Genomic DNA, 19841 nt, shown 5'->3' with positions numbered 1-19841 from the left:
AGTTCTCCTGGGTTATGTCTCATCCCTGTAAAATTCAGCATGGACTTGGGGCCTTCCATCTCTGCCAGGATTAACTTGGCCACATCATGAGGTTTCATTTGCAAGTGGTTGGGATGTTTGAGGTTTCACAGTCCTGCCAAAACTGAGCTCAGCCTGCACACGTGAGAGGCTTTGGTCTGCACAATCCCATGTAAGCCCCTTCAACCCACCACCCCACACTTCAACGGACACATCTGGAAGGTTTCAGGCAGCCAGAATTTATTGAGGAAAATTCAGTACCAAGGAAGGAACTGATCTTTCAGTACTAAAATTAACATGACTGTAATCAAGTATTAGATTTTTTTTCTACCTCGTTAGTACCTTGTTTGTGGCTCACAAACTCAGCAGGAAGGCTTGGTATTCCCAAAGAATTATGATTTGATTGCAGTGGTAAAACCTTTGAGTGATGCTTTCTCCTTATGTCACATATATGCTCCTTCCCATGTCAAAAGCAGCTGTGCTCCCCAACAGACCCTTCATGGGAGGCACATAAGGACAGAGCTACCAGCAGTCCCAGTTTCCCTGCCTGTAGTGGTCCCACGAGGAGCTGTTGGGGGTGACACAGCAGACATGGTCCCAGCTGGCCTCCAAGTTTCCCAAAAACCCAGTTTCTGAACTTTGAGAAGAGTGTGGAGAGAATGACCTGAATGTGCCAGTGCTTCCCATGGAGTGGGGAGGGCCAGGCTTTGTTCCACAGGCTGTACGGTCCCTGAGCACCCACGAGGGAAGGGGGGATATTCACCTAGGACTATTTTGCATCCAGGGATTGCCATGCAGGAAATGCTGCAGCTGGGGCAGTGCAGGACGGGAAGGGGGAGTGCCAGCAGCTCCACCCTTACTGTGCCACATGCCAGTGACACCCTCCCTGGCACAGAGGAAACTGGCCAGGCTCTCCTGCACGTGTGGTCTGTGAAGAGCCACCAACCGTGCAACCCATCATCTCTAATTCAGCCTTTTGATTCAAACTATTGGTTGTCCATTTGTAGTTACCTGTTAATGCTCTAATGGTGTCTCCCAGTACCACTCATCCTCATTACATGTGATTTTCTAGTTACAAGCAGCAGGGATGAGGGCTGGGCCCTGGGACAGCTCAGGGGCTCTGATCAGTGGGGTCACACTTCAGCATGACTTTGACCCCCTCACCCCTCTTGGTAGTCTCAAAGGCCTCCAGAGCCTTCTCCAGGGGAAAACGGTGTGTAACCAAGGGCTTGACGTTGATCCGCTTGGATGCGAGAAGAGCGATGGCCACAGGCCACCTGCAAGGGAAGCAGAGAGCAGGGGATGAGAGCAGCCACTAGTCTGGAATCCAAAAAAAGAACATGGAGCAGCCTGGATTGTCACAGTTATTTCCCTAGCCCAGGGAAGTTTTGCCTGCAAAGAACCTTCTGGCGTCTGTTATGGGAGACGGAACAAGCCAGCTGCTCTGGGCTGCTGAGCTCTGAGAAGACAGGCACTGCTACACAGACAGTTGAGAAAGTGAAATCACAGGAAGCAAGTGAAAATCACAGGAAACTACTACTTTGGAAGTCCTGAATGAAAAACAAAAGTGCCATGCTCCACTCTCCTCTTGCTTGTCCTCTTGCCTGCACACTGACCATGGAGGAGCTCAAACTCATGGACTCGGTGAGATTAACCGAAAAGCCTCAGTTAGTTTCCAGCCTTTTCTCTGGCAGAGTACCTCACAGGGAACTCTGTTTAGAATCACAGAAATACTGAGATTGGAAAAGGCCTCCAAGATCATCAAGTCTAACCATGAATGGGCCAAATTAGAGCAACAGGGAGAAGAGTGCAAAGGGATGCAGCAGCTAATCTAGTTCCCAAAATGCCTACTTAATAACATTTCTAATTTTAAGGAGTGTGACGACATCCCAAAAATCCTTCCTGGAGAGCTACAGATTAAGAGACTTTCTCCATTAGCAAGAAAGTAGAGCTCTGAAGAATTTTAACTTGGAGACACATCAGCCCCCCTGCACGAGACTCACGTGTTGCAGTAGCGGAATATCCCACGGATATCCACTTCCCGCACGGCAGCGTTCACGATGGGCACCGTCACCATCTCAGGCCCCAGCCCCACCAGAACCAAGGTCCCACCAGAACGAGTGGCCTGGAGAGCAAAGACACAAACAGGTTACATTTTTCAGAGCACAGCTGCAGGAGCCTGTGCAGGGTCTGTCAAAAACAAAGCCATCCTTTATGGCTGCAATGGACTGCCTGGGGCACAGCAGAGAAGGCAGGGAGAGGCAGGATGCTGTCAGGAGTCTGTAACAGTGAAACATGTGATAATCAAAGCAAAAAATGCAATCTTTTGAAAATATCTGAAGGATTTTGATAGGAATCCAAAATTCCTATTCTGAAAACCCCATTCTGAAAAATGGCTGGCATTTGGGACTACAAAAAGTACTTTGGGATTTCAGTGGGAGACACTTAAAACTAAGAGCTTGATGGTCTACTCAAATTTATTTTTGCATTCCGCTCCTGTCCTTTCACTGTGAAACTACACAGTAATCTTCCCCCATCCTCCTGTTTTAGCAAAACATCCCTTTCTTAATTGCTTCTTTCATTCCTTCTAGAATTAATTTTCTTGATTATTCTTCTTATTTGGACGTAACTTCAATGGAAGCTGCTGTCCTGCTCCCTGGGTTTGGGGATCTTACTGGAGTCTCCTTGGTAAGTGGTTAAGCATCCAAACATCAAATCAATTATTCCCATGCTGATGTTAACACTTTAATTATCTCTCTTAGTTTACTATCTAAGGAGCAGCTTCTCTCCCCACACCAAGGCCACTTAAATTAACCACTGTGGGAGTGAAATAGCTCATTCACTGAACCATCCCATAAAAAAAACCAGAACAACACCATCACTGGTCTGCCTTTGGAACAAGTGGTACTCACATAAATTCCAGCCTGGATACAGGCTTGCACTCCTGTGCACTCCACAGTTATCTCAGGCATGCAGCCAAGCACACTTTCCACTTTGGAGGCCACCTCCTGCGGGGTCTCGTTCTTCACCTGAATGGTGAAATCTGCACCCACCTCCTTGGCTTTTTGCAGGCGAGAGGCAGATAAATCTGTGGAAAATAAAACAAGTCAAAAACTGGTGTATTATGTGAAAGAGGGGGAAGAACCTGAACCAGGCATCTGCTCACTACATGTGTGCACAGGACAGTGCACAACCGGAAGAGGTGAGGATCCACCCCTTCTTGGCAGGCAGAGAATGATCATAAAATCCTGGAATAGTCTGGGTTGGAAGCGACTTCAAAGCTCCACTCCACTTTGAATTTCCATTCCCTGCCATGGGCAGTTTCTCTTTGATAGTGCCAGAACACTGAGAGTGCATCAAGAGAATAGACATGGCTATGGACAGCACCAAGAAATCTTTCCAACAGGAGACAACAGGCTCAGTGGATCATTAGTGTGGCCGTTTCACTTTTAACAGTAGAGAATTCTATTGTTAGAAGTGTAACAACTTCTAACAATGAGAACAGACCATGAGCTCTCAAGGGCTTCCTCCAGGAACCCTCAGCAGGTGCCTTCAGCTGAGCAAACTGCAGAATGCATTAGCTGTAAACAGCATGTCTGCAATGTCACAGCAGGACTGTCAGAAACCTGTCCTGCTCTTTACGTCCTTGTAGCAGCTCTGAAGGCTGCTGAGCATCTCTCAGACAGTTTCTGTCACAGATGAATGAGCAGGCAAGCCCATAAAGAAAAAAGGGAGTGGATCTGGTAATAAGGTGAAACTGAGACACCCCATTAACATGGAGCAACAAAGCTGGTGATGAGCAACATCTGTGAGGGCATGGCTGTACTCCTGTACTCTGTTCTGAGGGATCCTGCAGGGTTGTAAGTATCACCTGAAGATCCACAGGAGGTTTGTACCACCAACCAAGCTGTCCTGCTGGGGCAACTTCACATCCCCTGGAGGAAAGCCACCTACTCCTCTACAGGCACCACTAGTAACCAGGCAACTCTAGAGATAAGGACATGGACAGCTGAGGAGAAGAGTGGGATTTCCCTGCAAGGAATCACCTCTTTCCCCCACACTAAAGCAGTGGTCTACCGGAGTCTGCATGCTGGCACTGGAAAAGATGTAACAGCCAAGATTTCCCAGACCCAAAATTGAGGGGTGGTCTCCTCCAAGAGGTCCTGGGCTTGAAGACTCAGAAACTGATGCCTGTGGTAGGGGCATACACTGCAAAGAGGCTGGCTTCTCACCTGGGCACAATCTTCAGAGAAGTCAGAGATGGGGTGGGGTGAAAATATCAAGGGAAAGAGGAGGAGGCCAGTTCTCCAACATGAGAAGGCCAGTTCTCCAACATGAGCTGCTCTGACTCAGCCATAGTCCTGGGAGTGAGCCAGAGGCTCTACCCTACTTGTCCCACAGCAAAAATGATGGCACTCACAGGCAGGGCAGGGGATGGACATGCCCCCACAGGCAGCTGGAAGGCTCGGGATGCCAAGTGTGGGCACACCTACCAAGCTGAGCACCCAGGAGAGCTGTGGAGGGTACTTCAAGAAGGAGTAACAAAGGGTAATAAAATGCAGACAAAAGAGGAAAAATCAAGGCTGAAAAGAAAGGGCAGCATCACCCTGGAAGCCCAGCATGGACCCACTCCTGCAGCTGCAGGAGTCACCTCTGTCCCTCCCAAGCTCTGAGCACTGGGCTCCAGGTCATGTGTGGGGTCATGCTTGACCCCAGCTGAGCTGCACTCAGAGACCTCCCATGCACCAACTGCATGGCCAGGAGCTTTTTGAGGCACTTCAAGTGCTATGAAACACTTCTTCTGCCCAGCATGGTTGGTGTCTCCCAAATCTCAGTATGGCAAGGAGACCACATGGATTCAACAGTCTTCTCAAGTAATGACTAAACTCTCTGTGAAGTTTGGTCTCACAATACCAGTTCACAGTAGACACAGATTCTGGATTCTACCATTTTTTAACATTTCCTGAGTCATTATATGTATTTTAAATTATAAATATATATAAAATATTATACATGTATAATATATAAATAGATAAAATACTAGAGACATTCTAGTCTATATTTTACATATTTTATACTTTCTCTCGAGCAGAAATAATCCACAAGCAGTGTACAAGGCAGCCAGTGCATTTCAAAGTGGCCACAAAATCACTCCCAGGCAGCAAAAAAATCCCACATCTTCCCTGTAGCTGGCCTCTGGTTTGCTGACCTGCTCGGGAAGGAAGTCCTGGCTTTAAGCAGCACATGGAATGCAGCAGCAACACTGTCAGCCCTGGCCAGGGCTGCAATAACATCTCAGTACACCTGAATCACCAGGAAGCACTTGGTGAAGCAGACAGATCTGCAGTTCACTGCATTGTTCAGAGCTCCAGACACCTGTGAGTCTTGGGAATGATCAAATCCTTTGCACTTTAAATCCACACAGTTCTTGGGAAACTGGTAAATTAGACAATTAATGGCTTGCATCTTGCCTCTAGTCAGAAGTTTGTTTTCACTTCCTAGCCCCTGGAGCTAATTAAAGTTGGGTTTGCTTCCAGCAAAGTTATCAAATTACCCTTAAGCTTGTCATGATGGTTTGTGAGCCAACTTAAGAAGCAAATAAATTCTCTTGATTATTCTCAGATTTTCTTTGTTCATCTTTCTCAAAGGAGTTGAGCTCACAGGAGGTGAGTGACTCACCTCCCCTGACCTTGAATTCCAGGGCTTCTGGAGGTATTAACACCCAGAACTTCAGATTCAGATAGAACAAGGAAAATAATTTCCCTTAAGTAGGAATTATTAATTGAACCTTCAGTAACAGACAGTGCAAAGCAAGACAGCCCAACATGAACACCTAAACTGCCCCTTCACTTACTGGGGAGGAAGGATGATCTTTTACATGCACCTGAGGAGAAAAGCAGCTTTTCAGAGCAACAGCAAAGCAGAAGGACAGGAGAAGGTTGCCCATAAATATCAATCACACCTACTCAGGAGTGGAGTGGAGAGAGACACAAACCTTTTGGTAGAGTAGATGAGGACCCATGAAACAAATATATCTTCTCACCCAACTGGAGTCCATTAAATATATCAAACACTCTAGGCAAGCCAAAGACAGAAGTTTTAGGAGGTGAGTTCTCACAAAAAGCTTTTCTAAATATTTCTATACCTGTGAGAAACTTGTCAAAACAAACACAAACTTTTAGAGCCGTAAGTGTTGCACAGACAAAGCTCCTCACAGACACATGATAAAAACACAGGGCAATGAATTCAGATAATCTGGTAGCAAAGTGCAAGAGGGCCTCTGTGGGCAGACAGGCGCCTCACAGGTGTTGGCTCCTAAAGCCAAAACAAAAAGCAGTTCCTTGAGACAGGCAGCAAAAACTCCAGCAGCACAAGCCAAACAAACCCATTCCTTGTCTCATGTCATGCTCAAATATTTGACTTGGGACAGCACCTTCATGGTTTGAGCACCTCAGACAAACCTCTTTTGTGTAGAACAGACATCCACTGGTCAGAATCAGCACCTGGGCTAGCACATAAAGATAAGGAAGGGTAATTCCATGTAGCCAAGCTTGCTGATCCTACAAACCAAGCACGAGGAACCTCCTGTGGCATGTAACAGCCAGCTCAGCTTGCCAAGGTCCCCATCAGGAGCAGCTCCTGGTACTAGGGGGAAGACACACCCAGGTTGGAGCAGGAATGAGGGGCAGGCTGAGCCAGCTGCCTCAGTCCCACCAACCCCACTCAGCAAGCCTTCCCCACCCAGGGAAGGGGCCACCCCCAGCCCCTGCACCAGCTCAGCTGGGCACAAGGTTCCTCGTACGTGATTCAGGAGGCAGAGCTGTTTTTCCTGCTACAGCAAACATCATCCTCAAATGACAGCACTTCACAAAATCTGAGGTGTGGACTGATCACATCCATCAAGTACACACACCTGCAGGGTGAGGCAAACACAGCTAAAAATGCCCTGGACTCAACAGGAAAAGGATTAAGGGAGGAGAAGGTCTTGTGTTTTGTGTTTTGACCTGAGCTACTACTGAAGGATGTTTCTGTGAAGGCAAGAGAGTGGGACCTGAATTTTATCTCTTAGCCCAAAGTGGGTCAAGTAACATAGTAATGGAAAGGTCAAAAATACACCTGGCTCAAAGTATGGGAGGTAACAGCCTTCTGAAAGGCCAAGATTCTTTAGACCTCTGACATAAAAACTGCAGCAGTCTGTGCTCAATGTTCCAGTGGCACCTCTAGCTGCTCCTCCTGGCCATCACCAATCAGAAAGACTGAAGACTCACAGTGGGAGCTGGAAGCACTATTTCCAAACCCTGTTCAACCCCCAGGTGGAAATTTCAACCAGAGAACATCCTGAGGTTACTCCAGCTCTCCATCCTTCTGGACAAGCTACAGAGAGAGAGGGCCTGAACCTTTGAGGAGAGCTAGAAGGAGCTGGGCTAGGTTAGCATGGCAAAAAAAGTGGGGATGGAATGGCTGTCTCAACAACCTGAAGGGCAGCTGCAAAGGTGATAAAGACTCATTTCAATTCTTCCATAAAGGGGGAATCTCCATAAATGACAGTTTGTGAGAGTACTCTAGAAAAAGCAAGAGAAAGAAAGAGATGCAAACATGGAGAAGGTATCTCTAGATAGGAGATAGATGGAATCTCCTTCCTCAGAGGTTTTCCTGACAAAGACATTCCTCCAAGCAGCAGCTCAACCAGAAATGTCCAGGACACAGTTATCCAAGGAACACCCATTTCTGAAATGCTGAAACCCTGAAAAGGCCATTTCAGTCACTGTGGATAACCAGTGAAAAATGAAACCGCCAGCAGGAGCAGACAGAAGGACAGAGAAAGACCAATGGAGAAGCACAGTGTGGTTGCACACAGAAAACAGCGGGCAAAAGCTGCTGGGGCTATCATCCAGCACTGCCAGAGGTAAAAAAAGCCTGCAAAGATCAAACCACTCAGAAAGGGTGGTCAGGTACTGGAACAGGCTGTCCAGGGAAGTGGCAGAATCACCATTTCTGGAACTGTTCAAAAAACATGCGGATGAGGTACTTATATGGATATGGCTGGGCTTGGCAGTGCTGGGTTAATGGTTGGACTGGATGATCTAAGTGGTTTTTTCCAACCTTAATGATTTTATGATTCTGTATGGTGGGAAACAAGCACACTTTGAAAGGGCTGAAAGGACTTACCTGTAACGACCACGACTGCTGCACCCATCATCTTAGCAACAATCACATTAACGAGGCCAATTGGTCCTGGGTACAAAGGGGAGAAAGAGAACATGAACCACTGACAGGCAGCGTCAGCCCCTCCCCTGGACATGCCCACAGCTCAGCGTGTTCCTGGCCAAAGGAGGCTTTGGCAGCCCCAAGGTCCCCCTCATCCCTCATCCCTTCCAGCAGAGCCCAGATCAGAGCCTGAGCCTGCCCATCCCCTCCCAGCAGGCAGGGGACACAAGGACTGACTGTGATCACTGTACCAGAGCCAGACACAAAGACTTTGCTTCCCAGAGTGACTCCCGCTCGTTTGCAGGCATGGATTCCCACCGAGAGCGGCTCGATAAGGGCTCCTTCCTCAAAGGTGACATTATCTGGAAGCCTGCAAGAATGGGACACAAGGAACAGTCACCAATGGAGCTCATGATGGTGATGGGCAAAGCCATGAGACTCAAAAACCAAGCATGGGTGTAAAACACAGTGGCAAAACGAACTGCCACCTGTGGTCAGAGAAATGTGCTGGAACACAGTTCAAGAGATTCCATTGCTTCTTTCCCTCCTCTGAAGCAGCATCAAGTGCACCTGAAGCATTTTTCAGTGAGGTTTTGCCCAAGCACCACACCCAGGGACCCACAAACTTCCCCACATCAACTCTCCAGTACTTGGTGAGTCAACAAGGATTCCTTTGCCACTCATTCCCTTTAGAATAAACCCCCCAGTTGCATATGTACCACCCTATGGCTCACACACCAGTGAGCTCCCAAAGCCCTCCCCAGGGTTGAATTAGCTTTTAGAAAACATCCTGCTGCCAAAGGTGAGGCCACCAGGAAAGGCAGCCATATCCAGGTCTCCCTGTAACAACCAGGATCACCTTCCCTGATGCACCAATGTTTTAACAAGTGGACTGGTTCCAGTATGCATCCTCCCAGCAGTCAGGGACAACATGTGCAGGGAGTATCAAACACCTTTTGGACAAAAGCAGCCCTGTAATACAGCCAACATAAGTGACAGAAAAAAGCAGAGGAAGTGAAACCCTTCTGAACTGCTGAAAGAAATCAATCTCAGCCCCAAAACTGCCCATCAGCAAACCACCACTGTGGGTTCTCACACTGCTCTGGGAGCTGTGCCTGCCAGGAGGGTCAGCAGGGACGGTGACAGCACTGGGAAGCTCAAGGTCAGACCTTAGCCAGGCCAGAGTGAAGCCAAAGAAATGGAAATGATGGCTGTGGGAAAACAGCTGTAAGATATCTGCATATCCCTTATTTCCAAGAGTCTTTAAAGGTCTGAATCCAAGAGTTCTGTTGTCACAGAGCCTGGCATCATGTTTGCTACTGCTGGGTTTGGGCACTGCCCTGTCAATGGGGAGGGCAGCTTCACAGCATGATCCCACCTCCATCAAGTTACTCGGAGAATACAACACAGAGTCTGTCCACCAGCAGGACACACAATAACTGCCCAAATGTGTGAAAGCTCACTGAGCTCAGCCATCATCTGTTCTTAGCAAATCTGTGCTGGCAGAGTGTCTGCCTGCCAGGCAATCTGCTCTACATGAGCCAGACACAGCACTGCTGATCTGAAACTGGGAGCACCAGGTCTAGGCATTGCATCCCAAAACTTAAACAAAAAAACCAACCAAAGTAATATTTGCTCAAATTGGAGGGAAAATGCAAAAGACTAGAAGAAGCCAGTAACAAACCAACCACTTCCTCTCAAGCAAAAATGTATGATGTTGTCAGAAAATGTTATTTTGATACAAAGGAAATTGATGACAGTGGGTCTGGACAGTGAGATGCTAATCCCATCCAGACCAGCACCTCATCCTGACAGCAGCTGCTTGGTATCTGCTTTGAAAGCTTCCTGCCTGAGGACTCTCAGGACAAGAGCAGTCAAGTACCTCCTCCCAGCTGACACGATCTTGAACGCTTTCTGTGCAGACACCAAAGATCAATCCCAAGGATGTTCCTGTTCATGGAAGTACCAGCTCCATACACACTGAAAAAGAACAAGCTCCACAGGTAGAGCTGCCTCAGAAGGACACTACTTGGGCTATTTTTAACTCCTTGTTAAAGGTACTTAAATGGGTATAATGCTTTTTTCAGGTCTTTGGAGCATTTGAGGTCCTGGCACAGGTTGCCCAGAGAAGCTGTGGCTGTCCCATCCCTGGAAGTGTTCAAGGTCAGGCTGAACGGGGCCTGGAGCAATCTGGCTTAGTGGAAGGTATCCCTGCCCATGGTAGGGGCTGGAGTGGGAAGAGCTTTAAGGTGCCTTCCAAACCAAGCCCTTTTGGGATTCTATAATTTGCCAGAGTGTTTAAGCACAGATTTGCTTCTAAGCCTATGTGCCAGTGCTGCCACAATTAATAACATATTCAAGTTTGCTGAACTGGACATGAAAACAGATATGTTGTAATGCTGGTAGCTTTGTGGAGACACTCAGAAACACATGAACAAACAGCTCAGCAGGGCTACTGCTTTCTGTTCCTGCTCTGCTCAAAGTGGGGTGACTGTTTCAAATGACAGAGTGAGATGTCAGCAGTCACCCTGGTGTTTCTTGAAAAGCAGCAGCAAAACTCAGCTCAAAGAACCAGAAAAAGACCTTCAGGCACTGGCCTAGGAAGTCAAGGATATGAAAAGAGACAGGAGAGAAACCAAGAGCAGGGAGCAAATGGGAAAAGGAAAATAATTAAAGAGTAAACCAGTGGTAACATCCCAGGAGACATGCAAGAAATGTTTATGTCTGGCACCTGAGGGGATAAACTGTCTGCCTGCCAATCCTTTGCAAAGTGGCTGCCATCCAAGCTTAGGCATGTTATTTATGGACCAGAAAGCAATAAAACCTGTTGGGATCACATAAAGAGTTTTCCAAAGGGCCAAGAGGTGATTGCTGCAGCTAATCTCCCCCCAGGGAGTGTTTATTTCTCTGTGGAGGGCGCATGGACTGACTTGTAGCAGTAGCTTGCACTGTGCTTGTAGTAGCGGCACAGGTTCCCGTCGTCGGGGGGTGTCGCGCAGAAGAAGATGGTCGGGGACAGGTTGTAGCGCCCGCTTTTGCAGAACTCATCCATCTCCCTTGGGACACCCGGCTCGATGGCCACACGGTCACCTGCCAGGAGGAGAGCAGATGGAGTGGGTCAGGGACAGGGTGGCACACAAGCAGGAGTAGCAGCAAAAGCCACAGAAATACCGGCACCATAAAGGCAGGAGGGACATAAGGAAGCTCTTGCTGGACACACCAGGATGATTCCCAACGCTCCCTGCACAGCAGCCTCATCCCCAAGATCTTCCCAGGTACTTGGGAAGAGATGGTGTTTCAGAGGCACAGGCACAGATGGAAGCTCAGCCCCACACACACACCTTCCTCCAGCTGCCTTGCAGCCAACCTCAGCAGATGAAGGGGCAGGCCCCAGGCAACCATACTGTGACCAGATATGTTGCTGAATTTGTTGAAGAGGAAATACTGAGGATGGAGCAGGTAAGCTCAGCCAGACACAATGCTTCCAGCTGGAAAGGGCTTGAGAATCATAGAATCAAGGCAGTATTTGTCTTGGAAGGGATATTCAAACTCAGCTTGTTCCACTCCCTGCCATGGGCAGGGACACCTTCCACTATCCCAGGATGCTTCTAACCCTGTCCAACCCAGCCTTGAACACTTCCAGGGATGGGGTAGCCACAGCTTCTCTGGGCAACCTGTGCCAGGGCCTCCCCACCCTCACAGGGAAGGAAGCTTAAGGTGCAGAACACCCAGAAGCCTGGCAGGATTTATCTGGGAACGGAGACAGCTTGGTGCTACAACAGAGTAGTTCAGGGTACTGGAAGGACACATGCTGCAAGACAAAGAGCTATTATTTAATTCCAGTCACAAAGCAGGATGGACTAGAGAAAACAACATGAGCATAGTACAACTTGTAAGTACACAAGGGACACTAAGCCTCACATTTATTTGGCAGAGGAATCAGAGCCAAACCTCTGAGCAAAGTTCTCCACCAACAGGCTTTCAGGCAGACATGGGGATAAGCAGGATGCAAGTAAGAGCCATCCAGGCCACTGCATCCCCTCTGAGCTGGCCAACAACAGGTGTCTGACAGGACAGGGGCAGGACAGGCACATACTGAATACTCCCCCAGCCTCACTTTATACGCAGCGGTGAGGCCTACCAAGTCACAGGAGGTTTGTTTGTATTTAGTAACACTCAACAACTTCTCCTTCCACCATGTAAACTACATGGCCTGCTACATCCCAGGTGAATGCTGAACCTCACTGTGCCTTGCTCTGGTGCTGGAACAACCAGAGAATGGGCAACCTGCTCTGCCAGCCCTCCATAAGTCCTCACATCCTTGAGCTATCTCTCTAGCTCTCAGCTCGAATTCCTGACTTGGACATTTGTCAGAGATGCTGCTCCACATATCGTTATCTCCTTGTCCTCCTCTGAACCTTTCTCACTTGTTTTACATCCCTTTCGAAAGGAGGAGACCAGAACTGCATGCAGAGTTCCAGATGTGCACTGACATCCTCTGAGTCTCTGTCCCCTTCTTAACAGTAATCTGCATTTTCACTGCTGTGGAGGCAATGCTGCTATGCACAATGTCAGAGCCAAAGGTCTCACCCCTCAGCAGTGATGGTCAGGACTGCATTTTAGATATGAAGCTGGTTTTGTTTGTTCTGTCATGGATATCACTTTGTGTTTGCCTGTGTTGAATCTCACCTGCATCGAATCCCACCTGCATCTCCCAGGCACCTCTGTGGTCTCTCTGTAACTCTTGCTGGCTTTCCCCCACATCTGCTCCACTTTGCCTCTGTTGGTGTCATCAGCAGACTTTACAAAATTCTCTGCTCAGTCCATTTTCTATGATATTCATGAGGAGGTCACACTACAGGGCCTGGAGCAGTGGCTGCAGTGACCTCTGCACTGCAGGAGGCCGTTTGCTCCTTCAAGAGCACACACAGAGAAGAAACACTCACAGCAGGTTGTTGGCAAGAGCTATAGATGTGGTTTCTGAAGCTTTATCAAGCTTCCTTAAAAGGCACTTTCTACCAGGATACACTCTGCTCTGCATTAAAATACAGCCAGGCCAGCTCAACACATCCCAGGATAAAGCTACCTAAGGAATATCATATACTAGTGGCCAAGATGGGTGACTGACCACAGAGCAGTGACACTTCTTGAAGGAGGTCACATTGTGAGTTCAGAACTTCGGATAAATTTACATGACGGAAAAAAACCACAGCCTGATATCGACACATTCTTGGAACTGATTAGGAGGAAAACAAACAAATGGGTTTGGTTCCAGATACCTGGTTTCAGATGAGTCACCCCAGAGCCCACTTTTATGACAGTCCCGGAAGCTTCATGTCCCAACACCATGGGATCCTTGACAACAAAATCCCCGATCCGACCGTGCTGCCAGTAGTGAACGTCAGAGCCACAGATCCCAACGGAATGCATGCGCAGGAGGACCTCTGCCAGGAAAGGAGGAAAGGTTCCTTGTAGAAAACTGACCTTCTTAGGCACTGGGAGAGCAGCACGTGAGCCCCAGAGCAAAGGCCAAGCCAGTATCGACACATCCAAATTTACCAGCATTCAATAAACACACTAGATCTGTGCGTGCACACGTTGGAAGAGTGGCACATTCATGAGCCACCTGCTGAAATACAAAACTATGCAATGGTTCACAAAGCAAAAAGGCTCAAAATAGGGTAAGACAAAAGCTGATGTCAATAAAAGTACAGTCAACAAAGTAATACAACTTAAGAGGAACGTTATTATTGCTGGAGCAGGAATAAAATAGCAAGTCCATTTAATTTTCCCTTCTCCCAAAGCTATGATTTCAGTCCCAGAGAGTTAGTGAATCAAATCTCTATCAGCCCATATGCCCATTCTATTAATGTTTAGTCCTGCATAAGATCATCTGACATGTCCCAAGAGCCATTTACTGTGACATACACAAACTGATGGAACAGGAAGCAAAAAAAGCCAGATAAAGGGGTTTATCTGTGACTGCTCCAGCCCTTCTTTTCAGCTGGAAAAGCAGCATTATCTGCTTCAGCCACACAATTGTTTCCTGGATAATTTTGTACTTCCTCAGAAATATTTTATGTTATCAAAGAGCAACAAAACAAAATGAAAAAACAAAGAGAGATTTAAAGAAAGCAGCCAGAATCAGTCATCTATAGACCTACCATTAGGACCTGGTTCAGGGATTGGACGGTTTTCCTAAAGACAAAAGGAAAAAAATAGCATTCAGCTGCTTGTTCATATCCCTGGGAATACCTGCTGAAACTTAGCTCTGGTAAGCTCAGGTAAATCCATAAGCAGACAAGGCTTTTGGTTCTGTCTGCTCCATAAGACACAGCTGTGCCACATGGAGCCTGCTCCTAAGCTCCCCTCATCTTCCACGCTCAGTGGAATAACACAGGTAGCTGTAGGAGTAAGCACACTGCCAGTGTGTGAATCCACTCTTCAAATTATTTTGGAGTGAATTCCCTTTCCCAGCCCAGACAAGAGACACATACTAAATTTCCCTGCACTGGAGCAGCCCCAAATTTCAGCTGAATCCTTCATCCATCCCACTGACTGACAAAAAAAAATATCACCTTTTGTAACCAGGAAGATTCTGAACTGCCAGTTCTATAAAGCCTTAATTGCAGGGCTTATATTATTATTTTAAATAATACAAAACTTTCTTTACTACATAATGATAGAATAACAGAATCACAGAATGGTTTGGATTGGAAAGGACCTTAAAGCTCATCTCATTCTACACCCTGCCATGGGCAGGGATACCTTCCACTGGACCAGGTTGCTCCAGCCACATCCTTGAACAGTTCCCAGGATGGGGCAGCTACAGCCTCTCTGAGCAACCTGTGCCAGTAACACACAATTTACATATAATATTTATACATAATATAGACATAATGATTTATACCTATTAAAGTATACATTCACGTTCTCTTGTAATTGCCATGGCACCTCATTATTGGATAAATGACAAAACCAGAGTTAGAAAAGTGCCCCATAGGGGCAAAACCCCCAAGGTCTGCAGGGCTTTTGCCTTCACTGATCTCCCTCAACTGCCTCAAAAGCCAAAGGAATAATTTTGCTGGGTATTACAAGATCAGGACAATATAATAACTACCCTGAGGATTATATCTCTAAGAACAGCCCCCCAGAGTAGTGCCAACAATAAACCCTTAAAAATTCACTTGCTGCTCAAACTGTGAGGTGCACTGTTCTGCATTTTAACTGTTTAAATCCTAGCATATTCCTCAACTCCTGTTTTGTACTTCAGCATTCTAACCATCATAGAAAGACAAACTCTGGAAACGTTCTCATATGACTAAACTGACTGAAATTTTCCATGTTCAGACCTGTATCTACATTTTTTTCTGTGTCGGGGGTTTGTTTTCTTACACTGAGGACACAGCCCAGAGCATTATTTCTAAAATAGGTCAATCTAGAAGTAACCTTTTTTATAGAAAATGCAATAAGCACAGGATCTAGTAACACACCAGAGGTACAGACCACCTCAGACTGAACAGAAAATCCACAGTGAGAGATAAAGCAAACTCCTAGCTGAAAGCATGTGTGTAAAAAAAAAAAACCCAAACCCACTATATATCTCTATTTTTTTTCCTGGCAATTAACAACTGTGCCCAGAAAACCTAGACATCTTGGTGGGAAGTGAATTCTCCAGCCTGATTTGGAGAAAATATTGAGTGGAGAACACCAAAGACACAAATTCTGCTCGTTGTCTGTTGTTCACTGAGAAGTTCAGAAATGGTGACTATAAAGTAAACACAGCAAATACTTTCTGTGAAAGGAGACATGGAAAGAGAAGTCATGGTACAAGTATAAAACCAACAAATCCTTAACAGGCAGCAAAGAGGAACCTGTGCAACTACCTAAGGACAAGAGGAGAGTCCACAAAAACAAAGCAAACACATTTTCACACAGCACAGGGATCACAGCAACTCTGCCCATGGGAAACACATCCAAAAATCAAGAAAGGTGTGGGAATTACAGGAAGATGGCATCACCTAGCTTTGGCTATCAGTAACAGATAACAAGCTGAGAGTTCACTGCTGAGACTACTCCTCCCACCAGTGGGTCAATACAGTGAACACCATCCACATCGTGGAAAGGAACTTCAGGGAAGCCCAGGAGGATCACACAAGGTGCTGCCAGTGGGGCAGGAGGGCACTAGTGACCAGCTCTAAGGTCTCCAGCAGTATTTATCCAAGGAAAAAATCACACATCTGGGTGTAAGCCAGTTTAGAGACCAACCACACAGATGTGATGGAGCCCGTGTCCACCTTCACAAATCTCAGACACCTTTCTTAAATCACAGGGGTTTGGAAAGGTGTTCTGGAGCTAGAGGGGACACCTCAGTCCTCAACCCATTTTGATTTCCTTTGGTAGTCAGGCTACATGTGACTAGGGAAAGCACAATCGTGTCAGAGGTGCCTGGGAGCAGCCTGGCAGCCACCAGGAGCCACCTACATGCACTGCTCTGGCTTTGGCACGTGTGGCTTCAGCTGGGTGGGAATGGTAAAGAATCAACCACTTCCCTGGTAATCATCCCCTAAGCAAGGCATGTATCCAAAGTCTGTGTGCTCCCGAATGCTCTCCTGCCAGGACTCTGTGTACAGAAAGATGCCTGCCAATGCCTGCCTGTGGAAATCTTCCTTCCCTCCTTTGGCACTCACCAAACGGGAAAACACGGCTCTCCAGCAGCGCCATAGTGATTCAGCACCCAGAAAGAGCCGAGCATTAGCAGCCAGAGAAGCAGAATGAGCTTAAAGAACTAAAAAAGTACTTTAAAATACTCCAATATATACATATATTTGTATTTACATACAAAATAAAAGCTCCCCCCTGTCCGGGAGGGTCCTCCAGCACCTGCTCCCCCTACACCCTCTGTCCTGCTGCTCACCTGGGCTCTGACAGCCCAAAGGAGCAAGAACCACCCTGCACCTGCTCCCTGGGAGGGCCGGTCTCGGGGGAGAAGTTTTTTGGGGATTCTCGCTTTCAGGGATAAAAGGTTCTCCACCCAGAGCTGGCAGAGATCTCAAAGATTATCCCCTCCTGTGTCCTCTAAGCGCATTCTGCAGCTGAAACCTTTCCAAGACCAGAAAACCAGAAAATAGGACATGCAAAGTTGCCAGAACCAGATAAAAATAAGTCATGCTTCTGATGCTGTTGCATCCTTCTACTTCCTTGAATGAGTGCATCTATGAATTTATTTTTCTCGCCAAAATGCCACACCTCCCAGGCACATGAGGGCTGGTATTTTTTTTTTTTTTTTTTTTTGGGGGGGGGGGTGTTTTTTTGGTGGGGTTTTTTTTGTGTTCTGTTTTTTTTTTTTTCTTCTTTTTTAAAAAACCTGTTTGTTTGTTTTTGGTTTCTGTTTCTTTGTGTTTCCCTGCCCGGGTCATTCCCCTCTACGCCGTGAAGGCTTCCCCACGGAGGGGATGGAAGGGCCCAGCCACGGGACGCCCCCGAATTCGGCTCCCCGCGCCCCGCAGGCCTCCCCCTGCCGTGGCGGCTGCCGGCTGGGGGCCGGTCCGGGCTCCCCCGGCCGGTCCGGGCTCCCCGGGGCCGGTCCGGGCTCCCCCGGCCGGTTCGGGCTCCCCGGGGCCGGTTCGGGCTCCCCGGGCCGGTCCGGGCTCCCCCGGCCGGTCCGGGCTCCCCCGGGGCCGGTTCGGGCTCCCCCGGCCGGTCCGGGCTCCCCCGGGGCCGGTTCGGGCTCCCCCGGCCGGTCCGGGCTCCCCCGGGGCCGGTTCGGGCTCCCCCGGCCGGTCCGGGCTCCCCGGGGCCGGTTCGAGCTCCCCGGGGCCGGTTCGGGCTCCCCCGGCCGGTTCGGGCTCCCCGGGGCTGCCGCCCGGCCACCCCCGGTGCCCCGGGCCCGCTCCCGCGCCGCCGCCCCCGCCCGGCCCCGGCTCCTCCCGGCCGTACCAGGCGCAGCTCCCCGGCTCGGTGAACCACCACGGCCACGTTCTGCCCCGGCGCCGCCATGGCTCGGCTCGGCGCGGCCCCGGGTCCAACGATCGCTGCCGGGGGGGCCGCCCGTGCTCCGGCCCCCGAGGGCCGGCACCGCCCCCGGCTCCGGGCACGGCTCCGGGCTCGGGTGCTCCGGCTCCAGGCCCGGCTCCCATTCCAGGCCTCGGCCGCAGCCCTGGCACCAGCTCAGCTCCAGGCCCGGCTCCGGGCCCGGGTCCCCTGGCACAGCTCCAGCCCCTGCTCCGGATCCAGCCCCAGCTGCAGCCCCAGCTCCAGGCTCTAACCCCAGCTCCAGTTTCAGGCCCTGGCTCCAGCCCCTGCTCCAGCCCTGTGTCCCAGGCCAGTTCCAGCCTCACCCCCCCAGCTCCAGGGCCAGCTCCAGGTGCAGCTCCAGCCCCATCTCCATTCCCGACCCCAATCCCAGCCCCAACCCCTGTTTCCAGGCCCAATCCCAGCCTCAGCTCCAGCTCAGACCATGCTGGTGACAACACTGCACCCTACACTTTGACTAAAATTCAATAAAATGTGGTCTGTGGGCTTGCCCTGGACATGACACAGTTGGAATGTGGTTATCTCAGCTGCAGAAATAGCTTACTGGGGGGAAAAAATGGAGATTTCAGGGATTATGGGTTTTGAGGATTAGGTTTTCTGCTCAAATGGAGTTGACAAACATCTCAAATAGATTATCCCCTCCAATGTCATTGAATCATGGAATCATGGAATATCCTGCATTTAAGATACCCACAAATCCTGTCCCTGCACAGACACCCCAACAATCCCACCCTGTACCTGAGAGCATTGTCCAAACACTCCCTGAGCTGTGGCAGCCCTGGGGCTGTGACCATTCCCTGGGGAGCCTGTTCAGTGCCCCACCACCCTCTGAGGAAGAACCCTTTCCTCATATCAAACCTAACCCTCCCCTGACACAGCTCCAGCTGTTCCCTCGGATCCTGTCATAGGTCACCAGAGGGAAGAGCATTCTAAGAACATTCTGTAGCTGAAAGCTCTCCAAGTTTGACTTCCTTGGAAACAGAAAATATACAAGATTTATCATGTAAAATTGCCAGAACAAGATAAAAATGGCCTGTGTTTCTAATATTATTTTGTCATCCTCCTTTCATGAATAGGTATATTTATGAATTTCATTTCCCTTGCATGAATGGATATATTTATGAATTTAGTTTCCCTAAAAATGTTTCACCTCCCAGGCAAGTGAAGTCTGATGCATTTATTTTTTCCCTTTCAGAGTCATTCCTTGGAATATCTATTGGAGTCAGAGTCAACATCATTGCTGTGGTTACTCTGAGGGTAGGGGAACAAGTTCATGGGAAGCTGTGACAAGCCCTTACTCAGTATTTACACAGCAATATAATTCCTAACACATTCGTGGAAGAAGGAATATTTGCATTTTATGGAAAGGCTGGCAACAGCTGTTTCTTCCTGGATATGTTTCTTATCTCAAGGCACCTACTTGTGCCTTTCCTTTTTAGAGTGCATTTTCCTCCAGACTTGACTTGCCACTCAAATTATCTGTGTGGGATTCACTGTGAAATCCCACAGCTCTACCAGCACAGTGTGGCCTGATGCCTGGGCTCCCTAAATCTGAAAAAACTGCTGGAGGCGTGGGCTGG

At 48.5% G+C, this 19841-nt stretch overlaps 1 protein-coding gene across 1 annotated transcript; it reads right to left on the bottom strand.

Moving 5' to 3' along the window:
- Positions 1–241: 241 nt before the first annotated feature.
- SORD (sorbitol dehydrogenase) lies at positions 242–18235 on the bottom strand. The gene is made up of 9 exons (XM_021554193.4): positions 18166–18235; positions 14391–14424; positions 13506–13670; positions 11157–11316; positions 8478–8596; positions 8188–8253; positions 2931–3106; positions 2022–2143; positions 242–1295 (listed from the first exon to the last, which is right to left on the bottom strand). Exons 1-9 carry the CDS (start codon positions 18223–18225, stop codon positions 1130–1132), a joined length of 1068 nt encoding a protein of 355 aa, XP_021409868.1. The 5' UTR covers positions 18226–18235; the 3' UTR covers positions 242–1129.
- Positions 18236–19841: the final 1606 nt, after the last annotated feature.

This window comes from Lonchura striata, chromosome 10 (assembly GCF_050655825.1).
Source record: "Lonchura striata isolate lonStrDom1 chromosome 10, ASM5065582v1, whole genome shotgun sequence".
Classification (NCBI taxonomy): Eukaryota; Metazoa; Chordata; class Aves; order Passeriformes; family Estrildidae; genus Lonchura; species Lonchura striata.
This window is presented reverse-complemented; position numbering and strand designations above follow the sequence as displayed.

Bases quoted from the DNA above. Each gene is read 5' to 3' on its own strand.
- SORD (XM_021554193.4), bottom strand. From the start codon at position 18,225: ATGGCGGCGCCGGGGCAGAACGTGGCCGTGGTGGTTCACCGAGCCGGG. The intron at 3,107-8,187 runs GTAAGTCCTTTC...TATTTTCCACAG, and splicing joins AGCAGTCGTGGTCGTTACAG to ATTTATCTGCCTCTCGCCTG. The intron at 1,296-2,021 runs GTGAGTCTCGTG...CTTCCCTTGCAG, and splicing joins ATATTCCGCTACTGCAACAC to GTGGCCTGTGGCCATCGCTC.